Below are 26844 nucleotides of genomic sequence, written 5' to 3' on the forward strand. Positions count from 1 at the left end.
CGGGGAGGCTCGCGCTGGTCTGCAGTGCCACCGTGTGGACAGACGAGCACCTACACGCCTTGTTCGGAGCAGCAGTGACTCCGAGTTCAACTTATTCTTTCGTAACCTTTGTGTAATGTTCATGTTGTTGTTACTCAGCCAGCGTTTGTGGGTCTGATGGACCCGTTGCATTTTGTGGCTTTTAATGCCTCACAATCAAACACTTTTATGTTAAAATACTGAACAGATGTTTACCTTATCCCAATTACAAGCAGTATAAACAATACATATGGTTAATATTTGCCCTTTACCCTTGTTAGGTCACATTTATAACTTATTATTTAAAACATAATAAAGAAAATTAATTAAAATCAAGATATGAGTGGAAGCTGAAGCAAGGTTTTTCAAAACTACTGACTTTTATTTCTTTGAACTTGAAATTTAACCCATTCAGGAGCCCAACACAAGCTGGGTCAAACAGACCCGAACACCACGCAAGGGTTAAAATCGTGTTTTTTGCTGCTGTAGTTGTTGTTGGTGCTTTCCCAAACGCTCCGATCTGTATTAGAGCTCGGGATTTTGTCCTGAAATATGGATGAATTAGGGAGAAGGAGGAATCTTTAACACTCTGAGCCCCTAAAGTCCATTTCCTACAGGAGACGACTCAGCGTTAAAGTATGCAGAGTGGGAGAAACACCCAGGGTCACTCCTATCATTGCCACCTCCCATTTCCAAATTTATGAAGACATTGCTTTGGCGTGCTCGTCATAGACGTCAGTATTATAATCCCAGGTAATCCTCTCCGAGAGGGTGATACGAGATGTATGTGACAGCTGGAGCTGTGTTCTGTCCCACACCGAGACATTTCTTTTATCCAAGATTGTTTCTGCGGGTTTCTGCAACCATGCATCAAAGTGAAAAATGCAGCTGTGACACGAGCGATTTTCTTTATTAACATCCGTTCTTCGTGTAATGGAAAAGCACGTTAGACGTTTTCACCTGCGTCTGCACTCTGCTCATGACTTTCTGGTCTGGAGAAACACGGGGAAATGGGGCCAAGTGGTTGCACAGTGTGTCACCTTACTGCCGTTTCAGCCACAATAATAACTGGATCATGTGGAACTGGATTGAAAGTTCTGCTCGGTCGGAATTGTTTTCCGGTACCTTATTTAAGTGTTACTTTTTTCTGTCGGAGCAATTTGAGCGCTGCACACAACATGGAGCACAACGATGTCGAACAATAAAAATAATTTCAACGGGGTACACAATTAGGTTTATATGTAAAATAATGTATTAGTACCTTCAACAATTCAGTAACTATAGTAGAGGTAAGTCCTTAAAGAGACTGAAGAGCGAACGTTTAAATATTTGCTTTTTCTAGCATCTTAATATACACCTATTGCTACCGTGAGCGCTTAATCAGATTATATTGCATTGCGTTTTTTATTATTGATGTTAGTGTCCAGTGGTCTGTCTGATTTATGGTCACGTCTGAATGTTCAGATTTGTTTATATCAGGCGGGTCTGAGATCTTCTGGGGAGATGTTCGGTTTCCATTTCCGGTTGTGTCTGAGTCCTGGGGCTCATATAAATGTGGTCTCCAGACTGCAGAAAGCACACAAACTTGCATCAATTCAGAAAATCACAGACTTCCCTCCCCAAAAAGTCCAGAGCTTTCTATACCCCTTTAGTGGACTGGATTCTTACCTGGACAGGTACTGAACTCAAGGGTATATTCCAGCCAGCATTCTTATAATATATCATCCCAATTACTGATTAGCATATGTACGTCTTTCAGGTCTGTGGACGTGACGCAGTTCCAGCTCTTTCACCCCAGTTTGGAGGACATGATCAAAGCAGAAAAGCTGTTCTGCTCTTCCCCGTCTCACAGGATTGATTATTACACCTCTGCAGAGAGGACGGACCACATTCCTGCTCTCAAACAGCCAGAGGTGGGCGAGACTGCTGTGACATTTTAGTCACCCAGCACTCAGATGAGCACAACTTTAGATTCCTGTAATTCCCTTTAAAAATATGTGTGTAGCATCAAGTGGAATGATGGAATTCTAGATAAGACTGAGGTGAGGTCCTCGGTCCCTCTGGAGAGGGAGCTTACACTTAAATCACCTCTAATACAGAATTATTTACCCTCTGTTTGCCTCAATGCTGGGTAGAAAGCTGACCCTGTGACCTATGAACGAGCCTGAGGTCGTGACCGTGGTGCTCTGAGGTCACAAATGTTCTGTTCACAGGTTGACTGAACCTTTTTAAAGACAGTTGGTTCTGTTTGCTTTCAGGTGTGTTTCATCGGCCGCAGCAATGTGGGCAAATCATCGCTCATCAAAAGTTTGTTCTCCCTGACGCCTGAGGTCGAAGTGCGAGTGTCCAAAACCCCGGTCAGTATTAAATCCCAACGAGCAGAAGTTTTCTTAGAACCTAGTTCCCTGTAGACTCCCAGCTGAACTCTGTCCCGGAGCTGTAGAAGAAGAAGCGACGTGGTCAGATGGGAGCACAGCAGGTTCTTTCACACACTCCTGTTCGTGTGTGTTAAGCTCCACACTGGGTCGAGCTGAAACCCAAACCTGACGGGTTTTTCTGTGTATTTTTGGCTCAGGGTCACACGAAGAAGATGAACTTCTTCCGGGTGGGCAGAGCTTTCACCCTGGTCGACATGCCAGGATACGGACACAGAGCACCCAAAGATTTTGTGGAGATGGTGGAGCCGTACCTGCAGAGCAGGACAAAGTGAGCCCCCAGACCAGAGCTGCGCACACCACTGCACTCACATATCAAGATTTGTTAGTCTCTATTTCACCTTTTCTCTGCTTATTTGGTAAAAACCCACGTAAACCATGAAGTTACTCGAGGCATTAATTTATCTCTATTTCTAAATCTGTTCAGTTAAAATATATATATTTTTAAATAATATTTTTATTTTTAAAAAGTGCCCCATCCTGAGCTGTGTGCAATCATCAGTGAAGTAAATATGAAGTATTTTTAGGATTCAGTGATGAACCATCAGATTATCCTACACACTGCCAGAAGGTGGCGCTGTGTTCACACTCTTGTTCTTTCCCAGCCTTGTGAGGACATTCCTGCTGGTCGACGGCAGCGTCGGCCTCCAGAAGGCCGACTTGGTGGCGCTGGAGATGTGTGAGAGCATCAGACGTCCGTATGTGGTAGGGCGACCGTTCTCCTCCTCTTCCTCACCTTCCCATCCCTCCTCTTCCTCCCCCTCATCTTCCTCCTCCCCCTCCTCCACTTCCTCCTCCTCTTCCTCCCCCTCCTCCCTTTCCTCCTCTTCCTCCTCCTCCTCTTCCTCCTCCTCCTCTTCCTCCTCCTCCTCTTCCTCATCTTCACCCCCTTCCTCTTCCTCCCCCTCCTCTTCCTCCCCCTCCTCCCTTTCCCCCTCACCTCCTCATCCTCTTCCTCATCTTCACCCCCTCCTCTTCCTCCCCCTCATCTTCCTCCTCCCTTTCCTCCTCTCCCTCCTCTCCCTCCTCCTCCTCCCACACCCTGCAGGACTCGGCTCCTTCTGTCTGACTAAATGAGGACTAAACTCTCTCTCAGCTATTTAAAAGCTGCTGTCGGCTCTCAAACGCCCCCGTTCGAACGTTAAGATGAAGCGCAATTTGAACTCGACCTTCAATAATTCACGTTTGCGGATTATTAAGCCCTTTGATCATCAGTTCTTCCTCGACAGCGCGGATCTTTAACAAAGACCAACGTACGAGAGATGAAGTGGCTCCATTTTAGACTAAAGGGGCTCTCGGAAGGTTCCCCTGATGGATCATCCTCCCTCTAACCCTGCTGGAAAAGGACGGATTCATTCAAACAAACAGAAACTTGCTGGTTTTTCCGTGCGTCGTCCGTGATGTTTGGAACGTTTTTGTGTTGCAGATTGTTGTGACGAAGGTGGACAAATGTGGACCAAGGACGCTGCTGACGAACCTGCTGGACCTTCAGGAGGTGATTAATGTTCACACCAAGAGCTGCTTCCCCCAACCCTTCCTGGTCAGGTGAGAGCTGCACGTTTTACACTTTGGACACTTTTTATAGTGCACGTGTCTCCCGTAGATTTTGTATCAAGTATCTTTATTTGTATTTCTCTATCCCTTCGATCGTCGTCAGATTGGTGATTATTAGGTTTAATGTTTCTTTGTTAAAAACTAGTTGAGTTTCTTTGACCTGGGGATCAAAGAGCAACTTTGATTCTATCCATTTTTAAGTTTTGGTCTCTCTGCAGCTCGCTTCATTTCAAGGGGATCTACCTCCTGCGGTGCCTCATCACACACATAACAGGCAGCATCAAACTAACCGACACCGCGCAGAGCTGACGGAACCTGCCGAGGTCTCTTAGGCTGGATGTGCTGCCAAGTCCAGATGGTTTTACACCCTCTCACAAAGGAATCTGGCAGTTTGGCAAAATAAAGGAATGTGGGAATGCTGGATCTACCTGGATGACCCTGGTGGGTTAGCCGTAGCTACAAACTAGCTGCTAGCTACCTATACCAGTGCTGGCTTGGTAGATTGAATTCTGGATTGGATCTGGTTCTTTAATATAGTCGGCCGTGATGAAAACTGGTTCCACAGGGAGGAGCCCAGTATAAAGGGGACTGGCCTGGGAGGGGTTGCTGGTCCCTGTTTTGGATCCACAATCAAATGTGGGCTGTTGTGGTACATTTCTGGATGACTGACCAGAGTCCTTGGACGAGGAACCGAGCCCCCAAATGCTGGACATGCCTGTCCGGGGCAGCTTCTCACCCTGGCGCCCCTCCCTTCAGCTTGTCTACCAGACAGTAAAAACAGTAATTTCTCCTCTCTAAAGACTAATAAAGTATTTTATCGCTCTGAATATCGTGAACGTCTGTGAGCACGTATGTGTGGTTGCTACAATAAAAAGTACAAACGCCAATAAAAAAAGTTGCTGATTATGAATTTTATGTGAGCTGAAGCTACAAAGAAATGGCTTGTTGCCCCCACCAGACCGACACGTGACAAGTTAAAACGTGGTCAGGCCCAAAAATAAGGCATTCATTGTGAAGCGGGCTTGTTCTAGGTCGGGTTTCTGAACACATCGATGGAGCTTTGAGGTTTTAGTTCACCTGAAGCAGCAAATTCATCGGCCATTTTTGCTTTTTCAAACTGAAAATGATTCATTTCAGCGTGTAAATTAGAGCCACTCTACATTTGTTCTTGTTTTTCAGCCAATCTGACATCTAAACATGAAAAGAAACATCCAAACTTGTTAATTCATCCTTTCAGTACTGATCCAAGCTGCTAAAGGTGTTCCACAAGGCACCGCACTCGGTCCACTCTTGTTCCAATCCAGGCATTCTTTTTTTAATGAGAGAAATCTTGTCTCTTTAAAAATCATGTGTCTGAATTTTGATTCTAACAAATGTAAAATCATTCATTTCACATCAAATACATTTTTTTAAAGTGAATTGCATGAGGACACTAGTTTAAGTGTCTAAACTGAAAAAAATCCAACAAACAGGCTCAGTTTGGTTGGAAACCTGAACACCATGAAGAAAATGTTGCAGAAGCTAAAGGTTTCTAAAAAAGAGGCAACGGTTGATGAAAACATCCTGTTTTAGCTTGGATTTCAGTTTCAAATCTTATAATTTACAGCAGGCGGCATAAATTGAGGTCACGGAAAGACTGATAACAACGTAACAACGGGAGGGAGAGATAACCACTGATAAGTGTTAAGAGCTACCATATGGTTCTTCTTATGCTTTAGCAGGAACTGACCTGCACCTACACAACGAATGACAGCACCTTTAGCACCTTAATTGTGGTATTTATTTCAGGAACAACTTTGGCCGTTAAATGAAGAATCAGATGCAGTTTGTAGTCGACACCTTGTAAATTGATCACAAACAGTGACTCCATAAAACACAAATTAGTGTAACATTCTCTCAAATCTGCTTCAAAAGCACAAAGATGATTGTGTGGAATTTAACAGACTCCTCATGGTGTCATTAGAGGCCCAAGCAGTGACACCAACACTTAATAAGGCTGTTTGTCACTTTTATTGGACTCAGAATTCTCAGTCTGTCATCTCCAACCATCTCCAAGTTCTTTTCTCATATTTCTGTGTCTCCACTGATAAATGGCTCAGTGACTGGACAATGGACCAGCATCTCCTTGACTAAGATCGATGAAGGAACAAAGTTTTCGCCTTGGAAAGTGTTTCACAATTTATCTGACGCTGACATTTACAACTTCACAATCAAGTTTGCCTCCAGATCTGCAGAATTTGACCCACAAGTGAACAAAAATCTGACTTTTTAATAAACGTTCCTTCGTAGAATGACGCGTTTTTACTCACGTTGACACCTTGTTTCCTCAGCTTTTCACATTGTAGATGTTCATCCATTCCTTTACCTCATCGTTAATGCCATTATTCATGATGGACCTGCATAATTGCATAATGGTTATTTAGTCAAATCAATCATCTTTTATGGACTGGTTGTCCTTTAACTTGGGGCTTGCATATTTCCCCGCTCAGACAGGCTGCAGTGCTCAGCAGGAGACTGGGAAGGTAAGAACGGCTCAGGGTTGAAAAATGACACAAATTTCTGAAGGATTCTGCTTCATCTGCTGAACCTGAAACACACCTGAAACTTGTGCTTCTCTTTCTTCATTAGTTTCAGTTTTCAGGATTCCCTTGATCAGGGTTTCAAGCTCAGACTTAAAAATGCACCAAGACCTTTTTTTAATGGTAAAACTGTCCAAAAACAAACAATAAACCAAACAGGTTTCAGTCAGATCACCTGGAGATTCGGGAGAACTGAAGGTTCAACTGGGAGTCAACATTTAACCAACATGTTGCTTTTCTTTTCCACGAATGGTTACATTTCACACGCTGTGCAAATTCCAGAACAACCTGTGAAACGTTGACATGGTGGTCGACCAGGTGGACGAGGTTTCCTATTGGAGCCGTGTGACGAGCGTTATCTCATGAAGATGTATCAGAATTAGAAGTAATGAATCAGCCAACAATCAAAAACATTCAAAGCGCCGTGTTCCATCACCGATCCTCACACCTGACAGACAACATGGCTCTGACGTCCAAATAACAGCCGTAGATGTGGACATTCCATCTGTTTACATCTTTGTTGGGTCTTTTGTTGCAAACACTATTCTAATACTTGCCTTCATTTTCAGGCTGGATCTCTTAGAAAACCTATTTAAGACCTCTAAAGAACTTTGGAGGCGCTGAAAGAAAAGAACTCGTCCCGAGAGTGCCGACCTCTTTCAGGTTTGAAAATCAGAAAGCTTCGTCTTCTTTTCATCTTTTCATATTTGCGCGATCACACACTGATTATCGTCTCGACCTTGTTCTGATTAACGGTTTTACGACCTCTTGAAGAGAAGCTTTGAGAGACGATGGTAGGAATATTGTTGCAGTAAATGGTGAAAGAGTTGCGTTTTTAATAGGCGTTGTGTAAATGTGAAGGTACAGACAACCCTCGTGTTACGCAACCGCACCCTTGGGCTTTACTGGCAGGGTCGGATGATGCTGCCGCACAGCAAAATGATCCAATAAAGTTTTAATGGGACGCTGAGCAATAAAGGTTGCAGCTATGGTCAAATCATGAATGACACTTCAAAATCATTCTTTTTATGTGCAAGGGCTTCTGAACACTGACCCCATAAAACACTGAGGATTGGTTAATTTTTGATTCTTTCCCTGGCAGCCAGCATAAAGCCCGCTGAGCACGATACGTCGTCTCATCGCTGCCTTCACCTTCCCGGACGGTAGAGAAGTGACTGGAGTGGGATCCGACCCCCTGCCTGACAGCCATGGCCACATCTGCAGTGCTCCTGGAGTGCGACGCTCTCGCAACCGTCTGTTCGGGGCCGAACTGCCTGGTTCCTCCGGATAACTTCAACCAGGTCCTGAGCCTGGCGATGAGCACCACCCTCACCATAATGCTGGCGATGGTCATGTTTTCCATGGGCTGCACCGTGGACGCCGCGAAGCTGTGGGGTCACGTCAAAAGGCCCTGGGGCATCTTCATTGGCTTCCTCTGCCAGTTTGGCATCATGCCCTTCACAGCGTTCGCCTTGGCCTTGGCCTTCCAGGTCATACCTGTGCAGGCAGTTGTCATCATCATTATGGGCTGCTGTCCTGGAGGCACTGGTTCCAACATCATCTGCTACTGGTTGGATGGCGATATGGATCTGAGGTAACAATAAATGAAATAAATAAAATGGAGTGATAGAAAGACGACGAATGTCTACCTGCCTGTACCAGCAATTGTGCAGTATCATTACTGCTATTCTTGTCCTCAGAGGGGGTTTGGTGAAGGACACGGATCAGACTCTTGGCTGGTCTCGTACCTCATGGTCCAAAGACGTCAGATCAGTAACGATCTCATGTCAAAAACTGAGTCCTCTGAACAGTTTATTAGAACAGTTGGAGCACACTTGGGGTCCAAGGTCATGAGAATGTCCTTGTAGACAGTTCCAGGACTGAGAAACTGGGTACAAATGTGTAAATTGTTGGTTCTGAATCCCAACATGTCAAACTCTGAAGTTCTGGATCAACAGATTGGGCTCTTCGCTAACCTAAATAATCATTTATTCACTGACTTCAGCATCAGATGCCGGTTTACTCCTGATGGTCAGTGTGAACGCATCTCCTCATGATTTACCACAAAAGTGCTCCTAGCTTTGATGTGGGACCCTGAGACCGACCTCCACCTAGGCCCCATGGACACATGACATCACTGCTTCACCTGTCTGCTCTCCCCCTTCCCCAGTATCAGCATGACAGCCTGCTCCTCCATCCTGGCCCTGGGGATGATGCCTCTCTGTCTACTCATTTATACCCCCCTGTGGACGTCCGCGGGCACCATCAAAATCCCGTATGACAGCATTGGTGAGTCCTCAGCCGTCGTAGCCTCGGTGACCTGATGCGAACATGTTCAGGACCCGTGTTTTGGCCCTCAGGCATCACCCTCGTGGCCCTTCTCGTTCCAATCACTCTGGGGATATACGTGAAACGTAGGTGGCCGGAAAAAGCCAAAAAGATCCTCAAGGTAGGATCAGTTTATTGAATCCTTTTAAACCTTTAGGTGGTCGATGAAATGATTCACCCTCAGTCTGCTGCGCACAGGTGGGGTCCATTGCAGGCTTCGGTCTCATCATCATCTTAGCCGTGGTCGGGGGGGTTCTTTACCAGTCCTCCTGGGTCATCTCTCCCTCTTTGTGGATTATTGGAACCATTTATCCCTTCATTGGTTTTGGCCTTGGGTTCATGTTGGCACGCATCACGGGGCAACCCTGGTACAGGTAAAGGTTGTTTTATGTGACCATTATGGGAAGACCAGCATTTCTTCAGAACCAGCCACCAGGTGGCGAGTTGTATGAGTATCGAGGATTTTAGCCGCGTCTCTATAGCCGTGTCTCTGTCCACGTTCTGTATAACCTGGCTGGAGCTGAACATTGAGAATATTATCATCCTTGCTCTGTTCAGATGCCGAACCATCGCCCTGGAGACGGGCTTCCAGAACTCTCAGCTGTGCAGCACCATCATCCAGTTGTCCTTCAGCTTTGAAGATCTGGAGCTCATGTTTGCCTTCCCGCTCATCTACAGCATCTTCCAGCTGGTGGTAGCTATTGTTTTTGTGGGAGGTAAGAGACCAACAGAGGTTTCCTGCTTTAGCTAATTAAGCTAATTAGCTAAGTCACCCTCTCCTTACATTTCTGTGGATTGAGTTGTTAGCGGGTTTATGACAGACTCATTGTAGCCAAGGCAAATATTTCTAACTACAGTTCAAGGACAATGAGTTTATTGGCAATAAAATATGTGATAAGAAGCTGTAGAATTTATATAATGCAGAATTCTTTACTAGCCTTTTGAAATTGCTACAGACCTTATTGTTCCTGCCTTTTCCTCTTTAGTGAACATACAGCAGACAAGACTTGCAATAATAATGGAACTTTAGCAGGAGGTGGGAAAATCATCAGTTTTGAGGTGTCTGTGTTTCCTAAAAATAACAAAAGATAGATTTAAAAGACAGGAGGTGCTCAGGTAAAGTCGCTGCTTAAAAAAATAATTGATTTAAGTTCATCCTCGAAGCTGCCAAAATGCTATTCTACTAGTTAAACCAGTAAACCCTGGAGCAGTTGCTTCTAAATTAGAGCTTTGTAGAGTTGACAAAAAAAGCCCTTTTATATATGCGAAGCAAAACCATCAGGGTTCCCTCGTGCTGCTGCTGCCCTCACAAAGATGACGAGTTCTTCTCCCTGCAGGCTACCAGGGCTACAAACGACATTGTCGCCGCGGTGCAGCCGAGGATAACGGTGACGCTCTGTCCCTGGAGGATAATTCAGAGAAAGTGAAGGACATTGCTGTGGAAAATGGTGTTTTTGAGTACGATGACGGCAGCACCGCTGAAGAGAAGAAGAAAGACAAGTTCAGCAGCCACTTATGAGATCACCAGGATCTTCAACAGGGTTTTGTGGAAGTCCCCTTTGGTCCAAAGAGTCGTGGAAACCAGACGCCAGGATGATTCTCTTCTCCATAACATTCAGGATTTTGCTAGATAGATTTGCCTGCCTTCAATGTCCCCGAATCACCACAGATCACCAAAGGTTGTCCTCGTGTGGACATCTGTGGGCTTGGTAGTGGAGCACTTGTGTTGAAAATGCATTTTACTAAAGGACCTTTTTTTCTTCTTATCTGTGACACAAAATGTAATGTTTTAAAGGCTTTGCTCTTCTCCAGGCAGGCATGTTTGATGTTTTGGTGAGATGATAAAATGGCAAAAGCAATTTAATTTATACAACTCAATATTTATAGATTTTTAAAGAATACAGCTGAATTCTCAGGGGAAAAGGTGGAAAGTGGAGAAGGCCGAGCTGCAGGTTCAACAGCAGTTTGGAACGTGATCCTCCTGCGTGCACACACTGCCCTCTGCAGGTCGGAGGTGTGCAATAAAACCTCCCTTTGTGGCAAAAATGATACAGTTTGGATAAGTTACCTTAATTTATTTTCGTGTGATAGTTTTTGAACTCGAATCTTCTGTCAGAAATAATGAGCTGGACTAGAAGAAAAACGAGTTTTGAATGTATTTTCCTGTGAAAGAAGTTTCATTAAAATAAAGTCCCTTCCTGAATTCAAAATTGTGATTATTGACAAAAATGTGTGTCAGCATTCTAAGAATTGTAATTTTCAGGAGTGGAAAATTTCTGGATAAAGAAAAGAATTCGTTTGAATTAAGTTGCAAATGTAATGAGGAGTTTTTGACCTTTGGGAGAAGATTTTTCTTCCTTTCAGTTACATTTTTCATGAAGGGATGAAAGCAAAAGAACAAAAAAACTATTTTTAGTTTAGGGCGTGAATTTATGAGTTATCTGTATTGGTAACTAGGAAAATTATTCTACGGTGATTAAAAAACAAAAACAAAACAACAACAAACACTTGCAGTTGAAAGTTCTACAGTTAAGATTTTCTTCAAATGTGCACGTTGTTTCTGTATGAATGAATACTGACCTTGAACACACAGTAATAAATAACTCTAAAGTAATATAATTTTTTCAATAAAATGTTATAGTCGCGTTTTATATGTGCGTGTGTGTGTGTGGGATACACACAATTATATTGCTGATAAGGTGCCATTTTATAGATATCAACTATTTAAATGTATATGATATAATGTTAATGTTGCACAGATGATCAAAGTCTGAATTAAAGTATGTTAGGACAAAGGTAGAGTCGATATAATTGAAATCATGTGATCATAAGTCGTGTCTGACTCAACCGCACCCTTCCTTCCTCCCTCTCTCTCTGGTTCTCACGCACGCACTCACGCACAGGCCCATCCCACGGAGAAGAGGCGCTGAAGTTGTCTTCAGGTACCCTTAGAAATACTCGGATTTTTGCTCACGCTTTCGCAATGAACATTTTAACAGACTGTAAATTTGATTTTTTTTTTTTTTTTATTTTTACAGATTGCTTCCCTAAAACACAAATATTTTTAGGTATTTCCTGAAAAAAGGCTGACTTTTACGCCCTTCTAGTACCCCAGTGAAGGATACCGCCGTGGGAGACAGATGTATGTGTGAATGGATTGACTTGTTTTTGATTTGATGCCATTTATCTGAAAATAAAGACATAACTATATCCCGCGCTGATCATTTTAGGACGTTCTTATCATTTAGTTTTAGATTTCACCGATTTTCAACTGTAGTTGAGGGTGTATCTAAATTAAGGAAGTTGTTTTGAAAATTTCCGTCCCTTCAGTTTAACGGAGGGTCCGTGAACGCATCAGTGGCGGCAGGGACAGAGAAATGGGCTCGTGAAGCCGAATGGCGAGTATCGCCCGTTCCCCCCTCACGGAGCTTTAAACAGGTACCGTTCTCGTGCCGTGGCGGTGGAACGTACCACTCACCGGGATGGCTGGTGGTTTTATTTCGACCTTTTCATCAAAGCTCGCCCGCCCCTTTCGTCCTCTCCCGATTTACCGTTATTTATCTGCTCATTGCTTCGGGGTTTCATTGATGGAACTCGGGACTTTTAAGTTTTGACGCGCTTGTTTGTGGTTACAATACGTCGTGTTACCTTCTCCGTGTATGTGATGGGTTTCCCCGGGAAATCGATACCGTAAATTAACGGTGGAAGAGGTCGATCCGCCGCCTCTCAAGCTAACGCTGAAGTAAACACGCTTCGCATAACTTTTGTCGTTAAACTGTGCCTGGTTAGTACATTCGTATAGAAATAACGAGAGTAATTAATGATTACTAATTATTAGCCTTGGAATGATATTGAGCAAGGTTTTTTTTCCCACTCAACATGTTTTCTAATGTTTGTTTGTTTGTTTTTAACATAAATGACCTTTACTAGACCAAAGAGGTGGTTGGAGGATGGTTGCAACAGTAACTTTACTAACTTAGCTTTAATTACTGTTCATGTAATTAACAGGATCGTTTTAAACTGGAACATGAGATCGGCAGATGCAGTGCTAGCCACGGTATCTTGACCATTGTCCTATATTTTGGATTTTTCCAACCACAGATTAGCTCCTTGTTTGACAGATGAATGTTGTAAATGTCAGAGCGGTTGCACAAGCAGGTGTGTGTTAAAATAAACCCTTGCTCGATCATTATCCCTGTCTCGGTTTGTCTCAAATGTTGCGTAAAGACCACTGTGGTCTTAGTCCCGAACAATTATGGGGGTTAGAGAGACTATAGATATTACTATCACCAAGGCTGCCAGGGTTGCTAGGCAACGGGTGTTCTATTTAATGACAAAACTTTAGACCGTCAGGTAAGGCAGGCCACTCTGAGTCTGTTCTGATATCGGGATTACATTTACCTTTAAATGGAAATAAAGAGCTTTATTTACTGAGGCTCGACCATCCAGGAGAGTCCGTGAGTCTTGTTGACGGTCTTTCTCGTCTGAAGTGTGTGAGAGGTGTGTGAGAGGTGTGTGAGGCTCCTGAGAGCCCAGCTCTTCTTGGCAGCAGGTTTCCCAGCTGACAGCGGTGCAGCAGTCAGGTGACCTGAGCATCCCAGCATGGTGACAGAACCAACACAGTTACAGTTACCCGTTAGGATTCTGAAGCAGGTTCTCCTCCTAAAGGGCTTTTTATTTGTCTGCCTGTGTGATCGTTTCTCTTCGGTACGTAAAGTCTCACTCGGGTATTTGGAACAAATCTTCCCTTGAAACTTTAATGTTGAATCTCACCAGAATGAAATGTGCCTTTCTTGAGATGATGGAGCCAGGTGTTTTGAGAGTGATTCTTATAGGATATAAATAGAACTTGCTTATGTAGGCCATGATCAGATTTTGTTTTCCTCTGGTGAAGCTAATTAGCAGGTAGCTGATTGCTGTTTGGTGATAACCTCGTTATTGTCACCGTAAATGCTCCCATTTGACATAAATGTATTAGCCTGGTTCTTGATGCGTTCCTCGGGGTCTCTATGTGGAGGTTCCTCTGGTTACTGTTGTCACAATTCAGCAACACTTCAGGAGACGATATAATCTGTTCACACAGGTTCGGCTAGTTTTGGCTAACTTCTCGTCCATGTTACTCCTTCAGGAAAAGGTCTGATCAGAGGGAACAATGCCACGATGAATCAGAACGGTCCATCTCTGTGGACTCAGCTCCCTCAGAGCAGCCGGGCGCCACGTGACCGCTACAAGCACGCCTGCTGCAGCTCCGATGGACACGTCTATGTCCTGGGAGGGAGAGACAGCAGCTGTCTGAGGGATCTCTGGAGGTACAGCGTTGGTAAGGAGGAACGTTGCTTCTGCATTCTTTGGGATATAAATAAAGGAATAAAAATACACATCTAATTTACAGTCTGCAACGAGTGGACAGAACTGAACTGCAGGGGTGAGGCTGCACCAGAGGAGCTGGAGGAACATTCTATGGTGGCTCATGAGGTACAGGAGCTGCTTCAGCCTTTGTTCATGGTCCACCGTGTTGGCTTGTCGTAAATGGATCTCTCTTTTCAGGGTTTTCTCTATGTGTTTGGCGGCTTGTTGGATTCCGCATACTCAAACAGCCGATATCCCCTCTGGCTGTTTGACATAGGTGAGTTTTCCTGTGGAGCCGTGTGGCTGGCAGCTGGTGGCGAGGCGTGCACCAGCACGCCTACATGTGAGAAGCTTTCAGCGTGAATGTTCACCGAGATTTCTTAACCTTCATAGAGGAAAACACTCTCAAAATGGGAATGTTTATATAGTGGGATTAAAAGAGAGACATCTAGATTTAAATAAAAGGCTCTCTGCCACGTCTCAGCTCAAACACCCTCCTTCCTGCATCAGTTACGCATCGAGTTTGTTTCTGCGTCTGTAACATCACTGCAGTGCCGCTCTCTGTCCGCCATAAAAACTGATCATCTCACGTTTGACCCCAGCTTATTCAGATAACAAGTTTGGAGTGTCAGATTTAGTGCAGAGCAGCTCAGATGGAGGCTCAAAATCAGGAATCATTGATCCAGAAGTGAAAGAGTTTCCTGTTCCACGCTCTCTTTGCATGCCAGTATTCAGATTATGGGGTTTTCAGGCGTCTAATATGTATAGTAACACTTTTACTTTACCATTATGTAGCATCCTACCTCAAGAATGGGATTTGTATTTAAAGACAAGCAGATTTTGTCCCATCAGTCATGAAATATTCCTCTAATCTTTTACTCGAGCTCTACTAAAACTTCATTCTCATTTGTTTGTGGATTTCAGCAAAGCAGAAGTGGATGAACTGCAGAGGAAAGTCAGGATCCACTCAGGTGCGTTGAGATAACACCCAGCAGAAACAGAAACTGTGTCTCTATGAACACCCGTTTTTAGCACGGACTTCTGCTTGTCCATGTTTCTATTTAGATAGTTTGGTTACGAACTGTCCCCTTTAATAGCGTTTAAAACAACAACACAGTTACAACTCCCACTATTGGTCATCGGGAGAATTACAATTAATTACGCTTGAAAATCTGGAGGGAGCAAAAGACAAAATAAAACATGAAAAACAAAAGAGGGGGGGAGTGGAACCCGTGACCTCCGGACACTCACACGTGCCTCCATGTTTTCCCCGTGTGACCAGACGCCCTCCAACAGGAAAGGCCACAGCTCCGTGGTTGTCGGCTCTGCCATGCTGGTGTACGGCGGTTTTGTTGACCTGAAAGGATCCTCGCAGGACTTTTGGAGCTTAGACTTTGGTGCGTTTGAGCTTCAGCAGCAAAGGCACCAGCGTCTCTCCTGTAACTGCATGTTCGTGTGCGACAGACTCGATGGCGTGGTCCCTCCTGAGTGACCCTCAGCACGGCTCGGCGGGTCCCGGCTGCAGACACGGTCACTCGGCCGTCGCTCACCAGAGCTGCATGTACCTGTTCGGGGGGTTGAAAGGTCTGCGGGAGCAGAGAGACTTCTGGAAGTGGAATTCCACCAGCTGCACATGGACGTCACTCAGAAACAAGTACGTGATGTCGTGGGTCGGCCGGGGTGGATGGGCAGGTAACTCGAGTATAAAAGGGCCACTATGGAAAAAGGCCTTAAATTAGAAGACGTGCATCTTTAATTCGGGGCGAAGGGGCTACGGGACGACGCCGCTTGGGCTTAAAGCATCAAAGGTGACTCCAGTGTTTTCCTTGTGAACCCGCTCATGCTTCCTGTCGTCTCAGGTCCGGCCCGTCCAGGCTCACGGGCCACTCAGCTGTGGCCTACAGAGACGGCATGCTGCTGTTTGGAGGAGGGGAGAGCCAGCACTCCCCCAGCAGCTGCCTGTGGCGCTACAGTTTCACCTCTCTGACGTGGACGCAGGTGGCCACTCTGCCAGGCTCCAGTCCCCCAAAGAAGATCCACCACAGCTGCATTGGGCTGGGCCCCAGTTACAAGAGCAACAGCCACAGCTCCAGCTCCGGCTCAGGGATTCAGACCAGGCTGCTGGAGTCTAGAATGAGGCCGTTCAAGAACAAGTGTTTCCCAGCCCCGCTCTCTTTCCTCGGATCAGATGGAGCCATCGAGCTGGAGACGTTCAGCCAGGACCAGTGTTACGACACCAAACTGCGAGCCTCAGAACTGATCAAGAATGGGACACAGCAGCTTGGAAACTGTCTGACGTTTGAGAACAAGGCCTTCGGGAAGAAGAGCTCAGATGATGAAGAGGATGGAGATGCAGCCCTGCATCTGCCTGATCTGCTGTTGGTGCTGGGAGGAAGACCCTGTTCCAGTCACGGCCCAATTTCTGTGTGGCAGATGACTCTGACAGACTCCTGACGTACTGGAGCAGACCATCCCCAACCATCAGTGTTATGATGTCGCGTTCTTGTACTGTTTCATGACTTTAACAAAATAACCAGAAGTATTTTATATTTTATATGAATTTACTGTATTTTTTAAGGGGTGTGATGTTACCAAGGTACCGCGAGATGGCGCTATTGTCCGCAAACCAACGGTCACTGACGAGGAAGAGGAGTTTGAGCTTTGATTTGAGTTTACAGAATCAGTTAAGACAGTTAAGATGTCACGAATGAAAGACATTAATTCAATGTGACAACACTGTGATCTGCCCATCACAGGATCGTTACAGTTGTATCCTTATCAAAATAGATTAAAAAGGACTTGAATAAATCTACAAATATCTTTTTCTGTGCTATCTATCTATCTATCTATCTATCTATCTATCTATCTATCTATCTATCTATCTATCTATCTATCTATCTATCTATCTATCTATCTATCTATCTATCTATCATCTATCTATCTATCTATCTATCTATCTATCTATCTATCTATCTATCTATCCGTCCATGATGTAATGACAGACTTGCTGTCAATAGAGGGCGGTATTGATCCTTCAAACAATATGAGGAGCCATGAACTAACTTTAATTTTTATTCATTCATACAAGTGTTTGATGCTGACTTCATTGAGTATCTTTGGTTTAACTGGCGTTTATTTGTATTTTTGATTTTTCTACAGTTTTGTAATCATACTCATTTTAATACTCATTTTAAAATGACATGTCTCTTTTAAAATGAATGCCTCACAAACCGAATACAATGGGTTTTTTTTCTTTATGGGACTGCGCTCATTTGCATATAAAAGACGTATGAATGAGCAAATCGTTCCACTCCACACCAAATAAGATTAAAAACCATTTAAGTGGGAGGAGAAAACAGGCAACCTCTGCGCCGGTGGCGTTGCCATAATAAAAGCCTGGTGTGTCAGCGGTCTGGAGACATCGTGGCTCGATAATCTTAATCTTTCGTCCAGTTGGTGGAAATCCCCACGTGGTTTCGACTGTATAAAAACTTTGGGTGTGCGGAGCCCCTGTTGTCGTGATTGCAAAGAGGAGGAGAGGAAAGGAGGAGGAGATAAAAAAGAAAAGAGCAGGGTTCGGAGCAGCAGCATCTCGCAGGAGTTGGCCAGAGCGGCGCGCAACACACGACACCCAGGGAGGGCGCACACAAAAGACGCGGGACCCCGTTGCCGACTTGCTCGTTTCTGCTGGACTGCAGCGGAGCTTCTGCACGTTTCTCTCAATGAGATCATTTGGACGCAGTTTAGTTCGTTGCTTTTAAATGTTCAGACTTCTCGTCCTTCGTTTGGTTTCGGTGGCTTGATCGAAGTGCGTTCACGCTTCCAAACTCCTGCCGGCGCCCCGCAAATCACTCCTGAACTTTTCATTTTGCGCAGAGAAGAGACGCGTCGGAGGATAACACTGAATACTGGAGATAATAAGCAGCACTGTTTCATTGTTACTTTTGGAATATTAAAATGTAATTTGGCCTCTATGGATTCCTCCAGGTGTCTCAGCTTTGGACCCCAACTGGATGTTCCCCCGGAGTTTGTAAATTAAACACAGCTTTAAAATCACATTCGTATGATAAAAACTGACCCCCTTTAGCATTAGAACTGTAAACTTTGGAGAAATCATGAGCGTACGCAATCTCCTCGTGTCCTGCTTAGTTGCGTGCGTTTTGTGCGTGCGCTGCATTTCGGCGACCGGCGCGGACCCGCAGAGCACGGCCCAGGAGTCGTGCGCTTCCTGCGGCCACAGAGCGCCGGATCAGTCAGAGCGGATGAACATCGACTTCGTGGAGGCGGTGAAGAGGCACATACTGAGCCGGCTGCAGATGCAGGACAGGCCGAACATCACGCACTCCGTGCCCAAGGCTGCGATGGTGACCGCGCTCAGGAGGCTGCACGCCGGCAAAGTTCGGGAGGACGGGCGGGTGGAGATCCCCAGCTTCGAGGGGCAGGCTGCCTACAGCAACGAGGTCCAAGCCGAGACCTCGGAGATCATCAGCTTCGCCGAATCAGGTAATAATCAATAATTGATCACGAGCAGCTCTGTGTAACCCGTTGGTGAACCCATCCAGCCTTTGACTTTCTGTGAGGGCAGGAGGCCAGGTGCGTAGCAAAACTCCAATTCGGGGGGATTTAAGCACTTGCGAAGCTTATCATTGTGCCCCGAAAAGATGAGATAACCTTTAAAAAAAAAAAAAAAGAAGCCATAAACAAATTGCAGCGCAGTCATCATTTTTAATATCTTATTACATCACAGCCGGTGAAGCCGTTTGTGTTAAATCCTCCTGTTTCAACCCAATGAAAATAGAACAGAAATGAAACCAAAGACCTTAAATTACCCCTGTGTGTTGTCTAGGGGATAAAAAGAACCTCTGAATCCAATTTTATCACTAAAGCTGTGCTCACACTCAATACTCCAATGTATAAAAGCCCCTTTTCAGGACGGACAAAGTCCCTCAATTGGCCATTTATCCCTTTCTCCAACAACGTGTATCTAACTAATTCTCAGCGTTAGTCCGGAGAGAACACCCTTTCTGTGCCTCCCTCTCACAAACAGACACCATTTCCTGAACTCACACTAAAAACCTTGATGGAATCCCCTGATTGGCACTCAGCTGTGGTGAGACGTCTGGAGGGTTAACGCGAAGGCGAAGACGACCAGGGTCCCTCTCGGGTCCCTGCAGGTACAATTAGCCTGAGCGGGACCTGCTCTGGCCCCGCCCACTGTTTGGGAATGATCTGAGCCGCCGCATGACCGGAGAACAAAAGCCAGGCAATTATTATAAGAGCACTGCGTGTTCCCACTCAACCTGGCATGTCGACGTTGAAGCCTTCGACAGAAATTACAGACACGGGGGAAGAAGTCAGAATAATGCATGAGGCATTCGAGTTCATGCAGGATTGTGTTGGAGTGGAGGGCCGTGGCGCTAGTGTGTGCCCATATTATGGTAAAGAATGTTTTTGTCATTCCGAAAAGTTCACTGGGCTCCTTTGCCATTTGTTTTTTTCCACCCTCTGTATCCATTCTTCCTCACACCTTTGAGCCATTGTGCGGCATTGTACCATGGTGCTGGCTCGGGTCCCTGCTCCCTAGACCCCTTCTGCCTTCATGGCCAGCTGCCTTACCCCCCCCCCCACCCACCCTTCACCCCCCGCGATCACATACTGCCAGCGGGGGCACGGCACAGAGACGAGGGCTTGAGAATCCTCCAAAGCAAGACGAGCAGGATTGATGCATAGGATCGGGGAATTATCGGGTCTATATGGACCGGTGCCTCAAAAATGTGAAGAACAAATTTGTTCCAGATTAACATTAGTGTGCACGAGTTGTATACATATCGTTTCCCAATCCCCCTTTCACAAGGTGAACTGTGGGTGCCTTCCGAGAGAGGAGAGTCCTGCCAGCCTCTGCTGGTCCCCCGCCTCTCTGACATGGTCCCTTGCTGAGGGATTCGGTGTCCCGTACCCACGGGAGCGGAGCAGGCAAAGAAAGGGAGGGAGAAGACAGGGAGTTGATGGAGGAGTTAAGATCAGTACGCTGCGATTCTTCGGCGTTGCCGTACGGACCCAGTGAACTTGTAGCGAGTGGTCCAAGACACGGGATTAAGACTTCATTATGTGAGGTCATTAACTCTGACCGGTTCCTCGAGTTTGTGGGTTTACTTGAGGACACGGCTCTTTCATGAGGAGCTGTCAGTCAGAGGCTGTCCTGGAGCTGAGCAAGACCTTTTCCTTATTCCCTCACCGTTCAGCCCGGCTGCCTTGAGATCCAAATGATCGGTCAGATCTTCCACCAGGACGTCGTGCGTCACCATTTCACCATGATTTATCCTCTCTGTCCCAATAGAACAGTGCACTTTATCCTCACTATAACCAGCCCAGCGTTTGCCTTTCTGCCCCACTTTAACCAGCCCACTCTATACTTTCAGACCCAGTATAACCATTTTATTTTCTCTGTCTGTCCCAGTACGACCACTTATACTTTCTATCCCAGTATATTTTGAGAAAAAATCATTAGCTTTAGCTTTTTATGCTGAAGAAACCTAAAATTGGCATGCTGATTCCAAAATTGCAGTCAGTTTTCTTCTAGCAGGTCAGTTTTTTTTGCTTCCCCTCCAGCTAAACTGAATTTCCCGGTCAGCTGTAGTCAGCCTTGCCATCTAATTACGACTGGACTCATCTCCAGCTATGTGGTAACTCGTTAGTCCCGTCACAAGCGAGACAGCGTGGCGAGAGGTGTGTGCAGCTCCCGACAGGTCAGCACCATCAATGTCCTATAGGGTTACTATAGCAGATCCTAGAGTTCAAAAACTTGAGCTGATAGAGAAAAACCGAGATCAGTTTTGGATTCTGCACCCAAAAATGAGTTAAACAAATTAGTTAGGAAGAGTTAAAAACAGCTGTTGGACCCAACTCAACAAAAAATGTGTTGAAATCATTCCATATATCCTCTCTGTCTCTGTACAGCCAGTCCATGCACACGTTCTATCCCAGTATAACCATCTATCTTCTCTGTTCTACTGTAACCAGTTCATTTAGCTATTCTGCCCAGTGGAACCAGTGCATTTATCCTCTTTGTCCTGGTATAACCATTTCACATATCCTCTCTTCCCAATAGAACCAGTACATCTGTCTTCTCTGTCCCAGTATAACCAGTCCATTTAACATGTTTTGGGGTTGTCTTTGATTCCTTTGATGATTCATATTACTTCATTATTAAATCAGCATTCAGAATAAATAAAAAACACTAAACATTGATGACGTCACCAGATTTCTTTTGAAGTGCAGCGAAACCTGACGCCTGTTGTCAAAAATAATGAGTGACGCTGTTTGAAAATCATCCATTTTTTAGTTTTGTCGGCAGAAAGGTGTAAAATAACCCTCGGCCCATTTTCTCTTATTATTGGAACCGTTCACACGTGAATACCGTGATCACATGACAGACAACCGTGACCAGAGACGGGACCGGTCCTTCTCCGTCCCTCTTGTCCTCTCCCAACATGGAGTCTCCCCTCGTTCCGGCTCACACTCGTGCTGCTCCGCGTGCACGGGGGCCCGCCGTCCCCGCGGCGTGTGGTCTTGTCGACAGTGGCTCTGAGTAATGAGTTCTGCCATAGTTCCACGGCCTCTTCCCCGGCCTGGTGGCGCAGGTGGGGACACGCTGAAAGTAGCTCTTTATCCAGAGGAGCCCACCCAGGTGTCCCGCCCGCTCGTGCTCACCGGCAGCTTTTTCCAGCGCGGGGGTCAGGTGAGACGTGTCGAGGCCAGCTACGCATTGTAGAAGTGGATGAAGGACACAATTTGTTCTTTTTATAAAAGGACCCGAGTGGAAATATGTTAAGCTGCACGGCTGTCAATGTATGGATTATTTATGATGTCCCAGGACTACCAGTATCAAAGGTTACCTTCATATATCATATAAAGGTTCCGGCTACGTTATCCAGCAAACTCAGGCAGTTATTAGAAGTCTCATTCATTCCTAACAGTTTTGAAGCCGTGGTGGTTTTCGGCATGTGGTGCGTTCAAGACCCAGCAGAGGACATCAGTAACGGAAGCTGACCGTGTTTCAACAGGGAGCTGAGGTCATGAAATCTTTCAGCTGCTTTATTTGTTACCGTAAGGTTTCGCATGGTGTGGTCGTTTACTGAAGATTCGAGCTGATCGGGACTAATAACGCTCTGGGATGTCCACTTGATGAGTTATTTGTTTCCGGACTTTAAATATCCCACAGATTCTGTCAAACAGGTGGAATTTAGTTGTAGTCAGTTTTTTTCATACGAAAGCTGACTGAGCGAATTGATACCAAACTAAAAGGGTCTCAGATCAGCTGTATCCATCCGTCCGCAGTCTTTTGTCCTCCGCCCTGTCTGGGTCTATAGAACTGAACGAGAACCTTTCAGGCTGTTCAGTGATGACATTTATTTTCCACTTACACTCCCCTGTCTCTTCATCACTCTGCCACTGTTGCTTGTTGCTGTTGAGGCACGTACGAAGGCGCTGGCGCTGGCGCCCAGAGAGATCACCTCATGGGCCTTTTGCAGCTTAAACAAAGCTGCCGTTCGGTTGGTTCCTTCGGCTTCAGATGGATTTCAACATGCGCTCATATATGCTGACTTGATCGCTCAGCCACAGGCTTTGGTATGGAGGAGGCTGATGGTTGATGCACTGCCGACTCTGGGGATGGGTGTGTGTTAATGAGCGGAGAGCTGGTCTGAACAGGTTCCTCTGTGAATGTAAAGCCATTCCTTACAGGAGGAAGAGGCGTGAGGCGCCTTAAAGAGGCGGGGGCCCCTGTCTTTGGTAGCCACCTATTGACACTGACACACTAATCAGTCGGCAAACAAAGTAATTTAGCTGCTTTCAAGGGCGCTGCTCCGCTGAGCCCATTGCACTGAAATCTCCTGAAATAGAAACCTTTCAAGTTACCTCAGGGTAATTTGGAAGACATCATTAGGCTTGGAGGAAAAAGAAAATACAAAAATACTGCCAGTGAGAGCCCATTGCCACCTTTGGACTCCTGGGATCTCGTCATTGTGCTCCAGCAGAAAGTGCCAATGTCATGTAAATGGCTTTTATTTTTGCCTCATCATGCTTCGTGCTGAAAAGCCACGCGTTTCAATGGCGGGCTGCAGCGTGGCTGTCTCCCAGTGCCTCACAGGGGGCTTTGTGCTGTCACTCTCAGGCTGTTCGGACTGTAAGGAGGGGTACGGAGGTTGGGGGTTGGGAGGGAGGGCAGGAACAGCGAACTCGGTGAACCCCCCGTGGATCTTGGCTTTTTCCTCCATCCTCCCACCTTTTCCACTTTCGTCCTCCTTTTTCTTGCAATGCATTGTTTCTCTCGCTTCTTTTTATCCACGTCACTGACAAAGCTGGACCCGAGGACAACTGGGCGCCGTCCCAGAACTGGCATGTCACAGCTGGCCTATCAGAGACCGCCACGGAGGTCACCTGACGCAGTGGTTGAGCATGAACGGAGAAAACAAGATCCTTAAAAGAGGGAGCGGTGCCCTTTTTAAGAGGCTTTCCGTTTTTTCCTCTTTGTTTTTCTGGGTTTGAAAACTGATCCACAACCCAGAACACATCTTTGGGTCACACCTAATTCTCTTCTTTACCAAACTACCGAAAACCGCTTTGCGTCGCTAACAACATACCTGAAGCTAGTTGTCATGGAAATATTTCAGCCATCACATGACCCAAGTATGACCACATAATAACAGGTGGTCTCGGGGTGGGCGAGAACGATCTCTGGCATCAGATATGTTATCACAGCACAACCCTCCCGTACCCTGTAGCCATGACAACAGATGATACACTGGCCAGCGCTGCATGAAATGTAGATCTGAATTTTTTGGAAAATATAGTACCAAATGTCTTTTACAGATGTTTTCCATTTGTATCGGGACTTTATTTTGTTTATTCGTTTAAAAATAGGGTTTCCAAAGGGGGAAAAAAGGTTGTGGGAACAGGATTCGTCTCACTCACCCAACGCGGCAGCACCCATATTTACAGATCTTTGTTCAGATCAGTGGAGTTGACCTTTTATGGTTTTCTGTCTCTAACAGATGAACATTCAAACTCCAAGCCTGGCCTCTACTTCCTCATCTCCAACGAGGGAAACCAGAACCTGTATGTGTCCCAGGCGAGCCTCTGGCTTTTCTTCCGTGTGCTGCCTGCCGGCCCTGAAAAGGGTCTGAGGAGGAAAGTGACTGTCAAGATCCATTACCAGGAAGCAGGAGCTGCCAGCACAGAGGGAGGACCGGGAGGTGGTGGTGGAGGAGGCCCCGGCCGCTGGGCTCTGGTGGAAAAGCGCGTAGATCTCAAACGCAGCGGATGGCACACTTTCCCTCTGTCAGAGGCAGTGCGAGCTGTTTTCGGGAAAGGAAGTCGGCGGCAGGACTTGGAAGTGCACTGTGAGGGCTGCGAGACGGCCGGCGTGGTCCCGGTGCTGGTGGACCCAGGAGACCCTTCCCACCGGCCCTTCCTGGTGGTACGTGCTCGTCAGGTAGATGGAAAGCACCGCATCCGAAAGCGAGGGCTCGAATGCGATGGCACGAGTGGTGGCCTGTGTTGTCGGCAGCAGTTTTACATTGACTTCCGTCTCATTGGCTGGAACGACTGGATCATCGCACCAGCCGGCTACTACGGCAACTACTGCGAGGGAAGCTGTCCAGCGTACATGCCAGGCGTGCCGGGCTCAGCTTCCTCCTTTCACACGGCGGTAGTCAACCAGTACCGCTTGAGAGGGATGAGTCCAGGCTCGGTAAACTCCTGCTGCATTCCAACCAAGCTCAGTACAATGTCCATGCTCTACTTCGACGATGAATACAACATCGTAAAGAGGGACGTACCCAACATGATTGTGGAGGAGTGCGGCTGTGCTTGACTCCATCTGGACCACCTATTAGCTTTGAACTGGTCAAAGAGCCTTTTGTACAAACATTGTATGGTACACATATACACTATATCTATACCGACTGTATGTGCAAGCAACACACATACTGGTACACTCGAGCAAGTATCGGCGTTGTGTTTGCACGTGTGAGCGTGAGTGTGTGTTATTTATCTTCATGGCAAGCTTGCTGTAGTGTATGCTCGGCGACCGACCAGCCGTCGATGGGATGAGAAGGGAAAGATGATCACCAAATGATAACTTGTTGCTCTAGTTTGCCATTTCTAGTAAAAAAAATAATGGCGTCGTCATCTCCTCTTGAATGAAGATCACAAGCGCTTAACAGAACAGGATCAGCCGATGGGCTTCACAGTCCCGACCCCTCCGACCCTCCTCAAAACTTTAGCACAAGACAGACTTGTTTTTGAAAGCACTGACAACTCATCCTGCTTATACAATTCAGAACACCAGCACTTCCCGGCAGACGCAGTCTGACTGTCCTCTCTGGTGGAATTAGATCAACAGCGCTTAATGCTTCTCTGGATTAAACCCTCGAAAGGAACAAGCTGCCGCCACCTCCGCCGTTGACAATTTTGCTGTCGGTAAAGGAACGTCGGCATCCTGCTTGCTGCAGGCCCTGCTACTATGACAACTAGGTGAAGATGGATGTCATAAGTGCACTTGAAAGTGCACAGGGAGGGACCGCTCTAGAACCGCTTCCTCCTGCCCTCCGAGGCCCGGTAAGAGCGGGTCTGGTGGTTGTGGATACTCTAGTTTTGGCCCAGTGGGTCACCACAGTGCAGTGAGCACTTCCAGAAACTGAAACGCACGCCCCAAATAGCACTTGTATAAAGAAATGCCTTCCGAGGGGTACTGAGTGTCCTGTTCTATCGCTAAATAAGTGCCACATGAGCTATGCAATGTACAGTAACCTATACCCGTAATCAACATGCTCTATTAGACTGAATTTTCTTTCCATCTTCTCACTCTTTTTCTGTTCAGTCCTTGACTCTTTATCAATACTTGAAATGTAATCTTTCGCCTCCTTTCCAAAGCGAATGATTGTTGTGACATTTGCACTGAAAAGTTGCGGAAAAAAAAAAAACTGCCATTGAAAAGTTATTTTTATAGAGGAGAATTCAAATCGTTGTTAAAATGTATTTTACCTAATTAATGGAACCAAAGAGGCCAAGATTTTAGCTATTGTACTAAGATGGCGAGGCCATCAAGTTACCATGTACAATACACCTGTTGATCCTTTGTAATAGGCCTATGACTGTATCAGGGTACGATCTTCATTGCTTAGCTCTGTTTTCATTCTCTGTTTTGTACCATAAGCAATTTCATTTTTTTCTCTTTTAATTCTATTTTTGTTTTCTATTTAATAAGAAAAGCTATTTTTAGTTCCTGTCTAAGATTCATTGAGTCAAATAAATGTCATCTGTACAGTTTATGTAAAATAAAAGTGTTTTCTTAAAATATTTGCACATTTTTGCCACTTGTTGAAAATTTTTGATTCTATAAATCATCACTGAATTGAACTGAATTGACATGAATAATACAGAGCTGCAGACAGTTTGATGAGTTTTGGATTGTTTCAAGTTTTTTAAAAGTAGTCTTGTTTATTACAAATTTTGAATTTTGTCACAACTTAGGAATTCATATTTTGGGAATATGGCAAAATTTAAAAACGAATCAAAAG

General features: G+C 45.7%; 4 protein-coding genes across 11 annotated transcripts; all 4 read left to right on the forward strand.

Annotated features, from left to right (window-relative positions):
• The first annotated feature begins 540 nt into the window (after positions 1-540).
• On the forward strand, positions 541-4834 carry gtpbp8 (GTP binding protein 8 (putative)). Of its 3 annotated transcripts, none has more exons than XM_057054078.1 (8): positions 541-1307; positions 1498-1694; positions 1778-1931; positions 2277-2375; positions 2594-2724; positions 3059-3158; positions 3880-3998; positions 4226-4834. In XM_057054078.1, exons 2-8 carry the CDS (start codon positions 1522-1524, stop codon positions 4314-4316), a joined length of 867 nt encoding a protein of 288 aa, XP_056910058.1. In that variant the 5' UTR covers positions 541-1307; positions 1498-1521; the 3' UTR covers positions 4317-4834. The 3 variants fall into 3 exon arrangements, with proteins under 3 accessions (XP_056910058.1, XP_056910050.1, XP_056910042.1); XM_057054070.1 differs by having other exon boundaries at positions 542-1307; positions 1483-1694; XM_057054062.1 differs by lacking the exon at positions 541-1307 and having other exon boundaries at positions 1432-1694.
• A 146-nt stretch (positions 4835-4980) lies between these two features.
• slc10a2 (solute carrier family 10 member 2) lies at positions 4981-11117 on the forward strand. 2 transcript variants are annotated; one of them, XM_057053983.1, is made up of 7 exons: positions 4981-7249; positions 7689-8180; positions 8757-8875; positions 8947-9035; positions 9113-9288; positions 9473-9630; positions 10252-11117. In XM_057053983.1, the coding sequence occupies exons 2-7, from the start codon at positions 7795-7797 to the stop codon at positions 10431-10433; spliced, it is 1110 nt and encodes a 369-aa protein (XP_056909963.1). In that variant the 5' UTR covers positions 4981-7249; positions 7689-7794; the 3' UTR covers positions 10434-11117. The 2 variants fall into 2 exon arrangements, with proteins under 2 accessions (XP_056909963.1, XP_056909965.1); XM_057053985.1 differs by lacking the exon at positions 4981-7249 and having other exon boundaries at positions 7637-8180.
• An 858-nt stretch (positions 11118-11975) lies between these two features.
• Positions 11976-17503, forward strand: si:dkey-3d4.3 (kelch domain-containing protein 3). 5 transcript variants are annotated; one of them, XM_057053948.1, is made up of 8 exons: positions 11976-12056; positions 14043-14234; positions 14307-14389; positions 14462-14540; positions 15188-15234; positions 15546-15660; positions 15728-15917; positions 16123-17503. In XM_057053948.1, the coding sequence occupies exons 2-8, from the start codon at positions 14075-14077 to the stop codon at positions 16715-16717; spliced, it is 1269 nt and encodes a 422-aa protein (XP_056909928.1). In that variant the 5' UTR covers positions 11976-12056; positions 14043-14074; the 3' UTR covers positions 16718-17503. The 5 variants fall into 5 exon arrangements, with proteins under 5 accessions (XP_056909928.1, XP_056909896.1, XP_056909920.1 ...); XM_057053916.1 differs by lacking the exon at positions 11976-12056 and adding an exon at positions 12227-12352; XM_057053940.1 differs by lacking the exon at positions 11976-12056 and adding an exon at positions 12368-12656.
• Positions 17504-17664: 161 nt separating this feature from the next.
• On the forward strand, positions 17665-26629 carry inhbb (inhibin subunit beta B). The gene is made up of 2 exons (XM_057053972.1): positions 17665-18766; positions 24316-26629. The coding sequence occupies exons 1-2, from the start codon at positions 18379-18381 to the stop codon at positions 25134-25136; spliced, it is 1209 nt and encodes a 402-aa protein (XP_056909952.1). The 5' UTR covers positions 17665-18378; the 3' UTR covers positions 25137-26629.
• Positions 26630-26844: the final 215 nt, after the last annotated feature.

The sequence above is a fragment of the Takifugu flavidus genome, chromosome 1 (genome assembly GCF_003711565.1).
Source record: "Takifugu flavidus isolate HTHZ2018 chromosome 1, ASM371156v2, whole genome shotgun sequence".
NCBI classification, from domain to species: Eukaryota; Metazoa; Chordata; class Actinopteri; order Tetraodontiformes; family Tetraodontidae; genus Takifugu; species Takifugu flavidus.

Bases quoted from the DNA above. Each gene is read 5' to 3' on its own strand.
- slc10a2 (XM_057053983.1), top strand. From the start codon at position 7,795: ATGGCCACATCTGCAGTGCTCCTGGAGTGCGACGCTCTCGCAACCGTC. The intron at 9,036-9,112 runs GTAGGATCAGTT...TGCTGCGCACAG, and splicing joins AAGCCAAAAAGATCCTCAAG to GTGGGGTCCATTGCAGGCTT. The intron at 9,289-9,472 runs GTAAAGGTTGTT...TGCTCTGTTCAG, and splicing joins ACGGGGCAACCCTGGTACAG to ATGCCGAACCATCGCCCTGG.
- gtpbp8 (XM_057054062.1), top strand. From the start codon at position 1,432: ATGTTAGTGTCCAGTGGTCTGTCTGATTTATGGTCACGTCTGAATGTT. The intron at 1,695-1,777 runs GTACTGAACTCA...TACGTCTTTCAG, and splicing joins CTGGATTCTTACCTGGACAG to GTCTGTGGACGTGACGCAGT. The intron at 3,999-4,225 runs GTGAGAGCTGCA...GTCTCTCTGCAG, and splicing joins CCCCAACCCTTCCTGGTCAG to CTCGCTTCATTTCAAGGGGA.
- inhbb (XM_057053972.1), top strand. From the start codon at position 18,379: ATGAGCGTACGCAATCTCCTCGTGTCCTGCTTAGTTGCGTGCGTTTTG. The intron at 18,767-24,315 runs GTAATAATCAAT...TGTCTCTAACAG, and splicing joins CATCAGCTTCGCCGAATCAG to ATGAACATTCAAACTCCAAG.
- si:dkey-3d4.3 (XM_057053948.1), top strand. From the start codon at position 14,075: ATGAATCAGAACGGTCCATCTCTGTGGACTCAGCTCCCTCAGAGCAGC. The intron at 14,235-14,306 runs GTAAGGAGGAAC...TCTAATTTACAG, and splicing joins TCTCTGGAGGTACAGCGTTG to TCTGCAACGAGTGGACAGAA. The intron at 15,918-16,122 runs GTACGTGATGTC...CTGTCGTCTCAG, and splicing joins TGGACGTCACTCAGAAACAA to GTCCGGCCCGTCCAGGCTCA.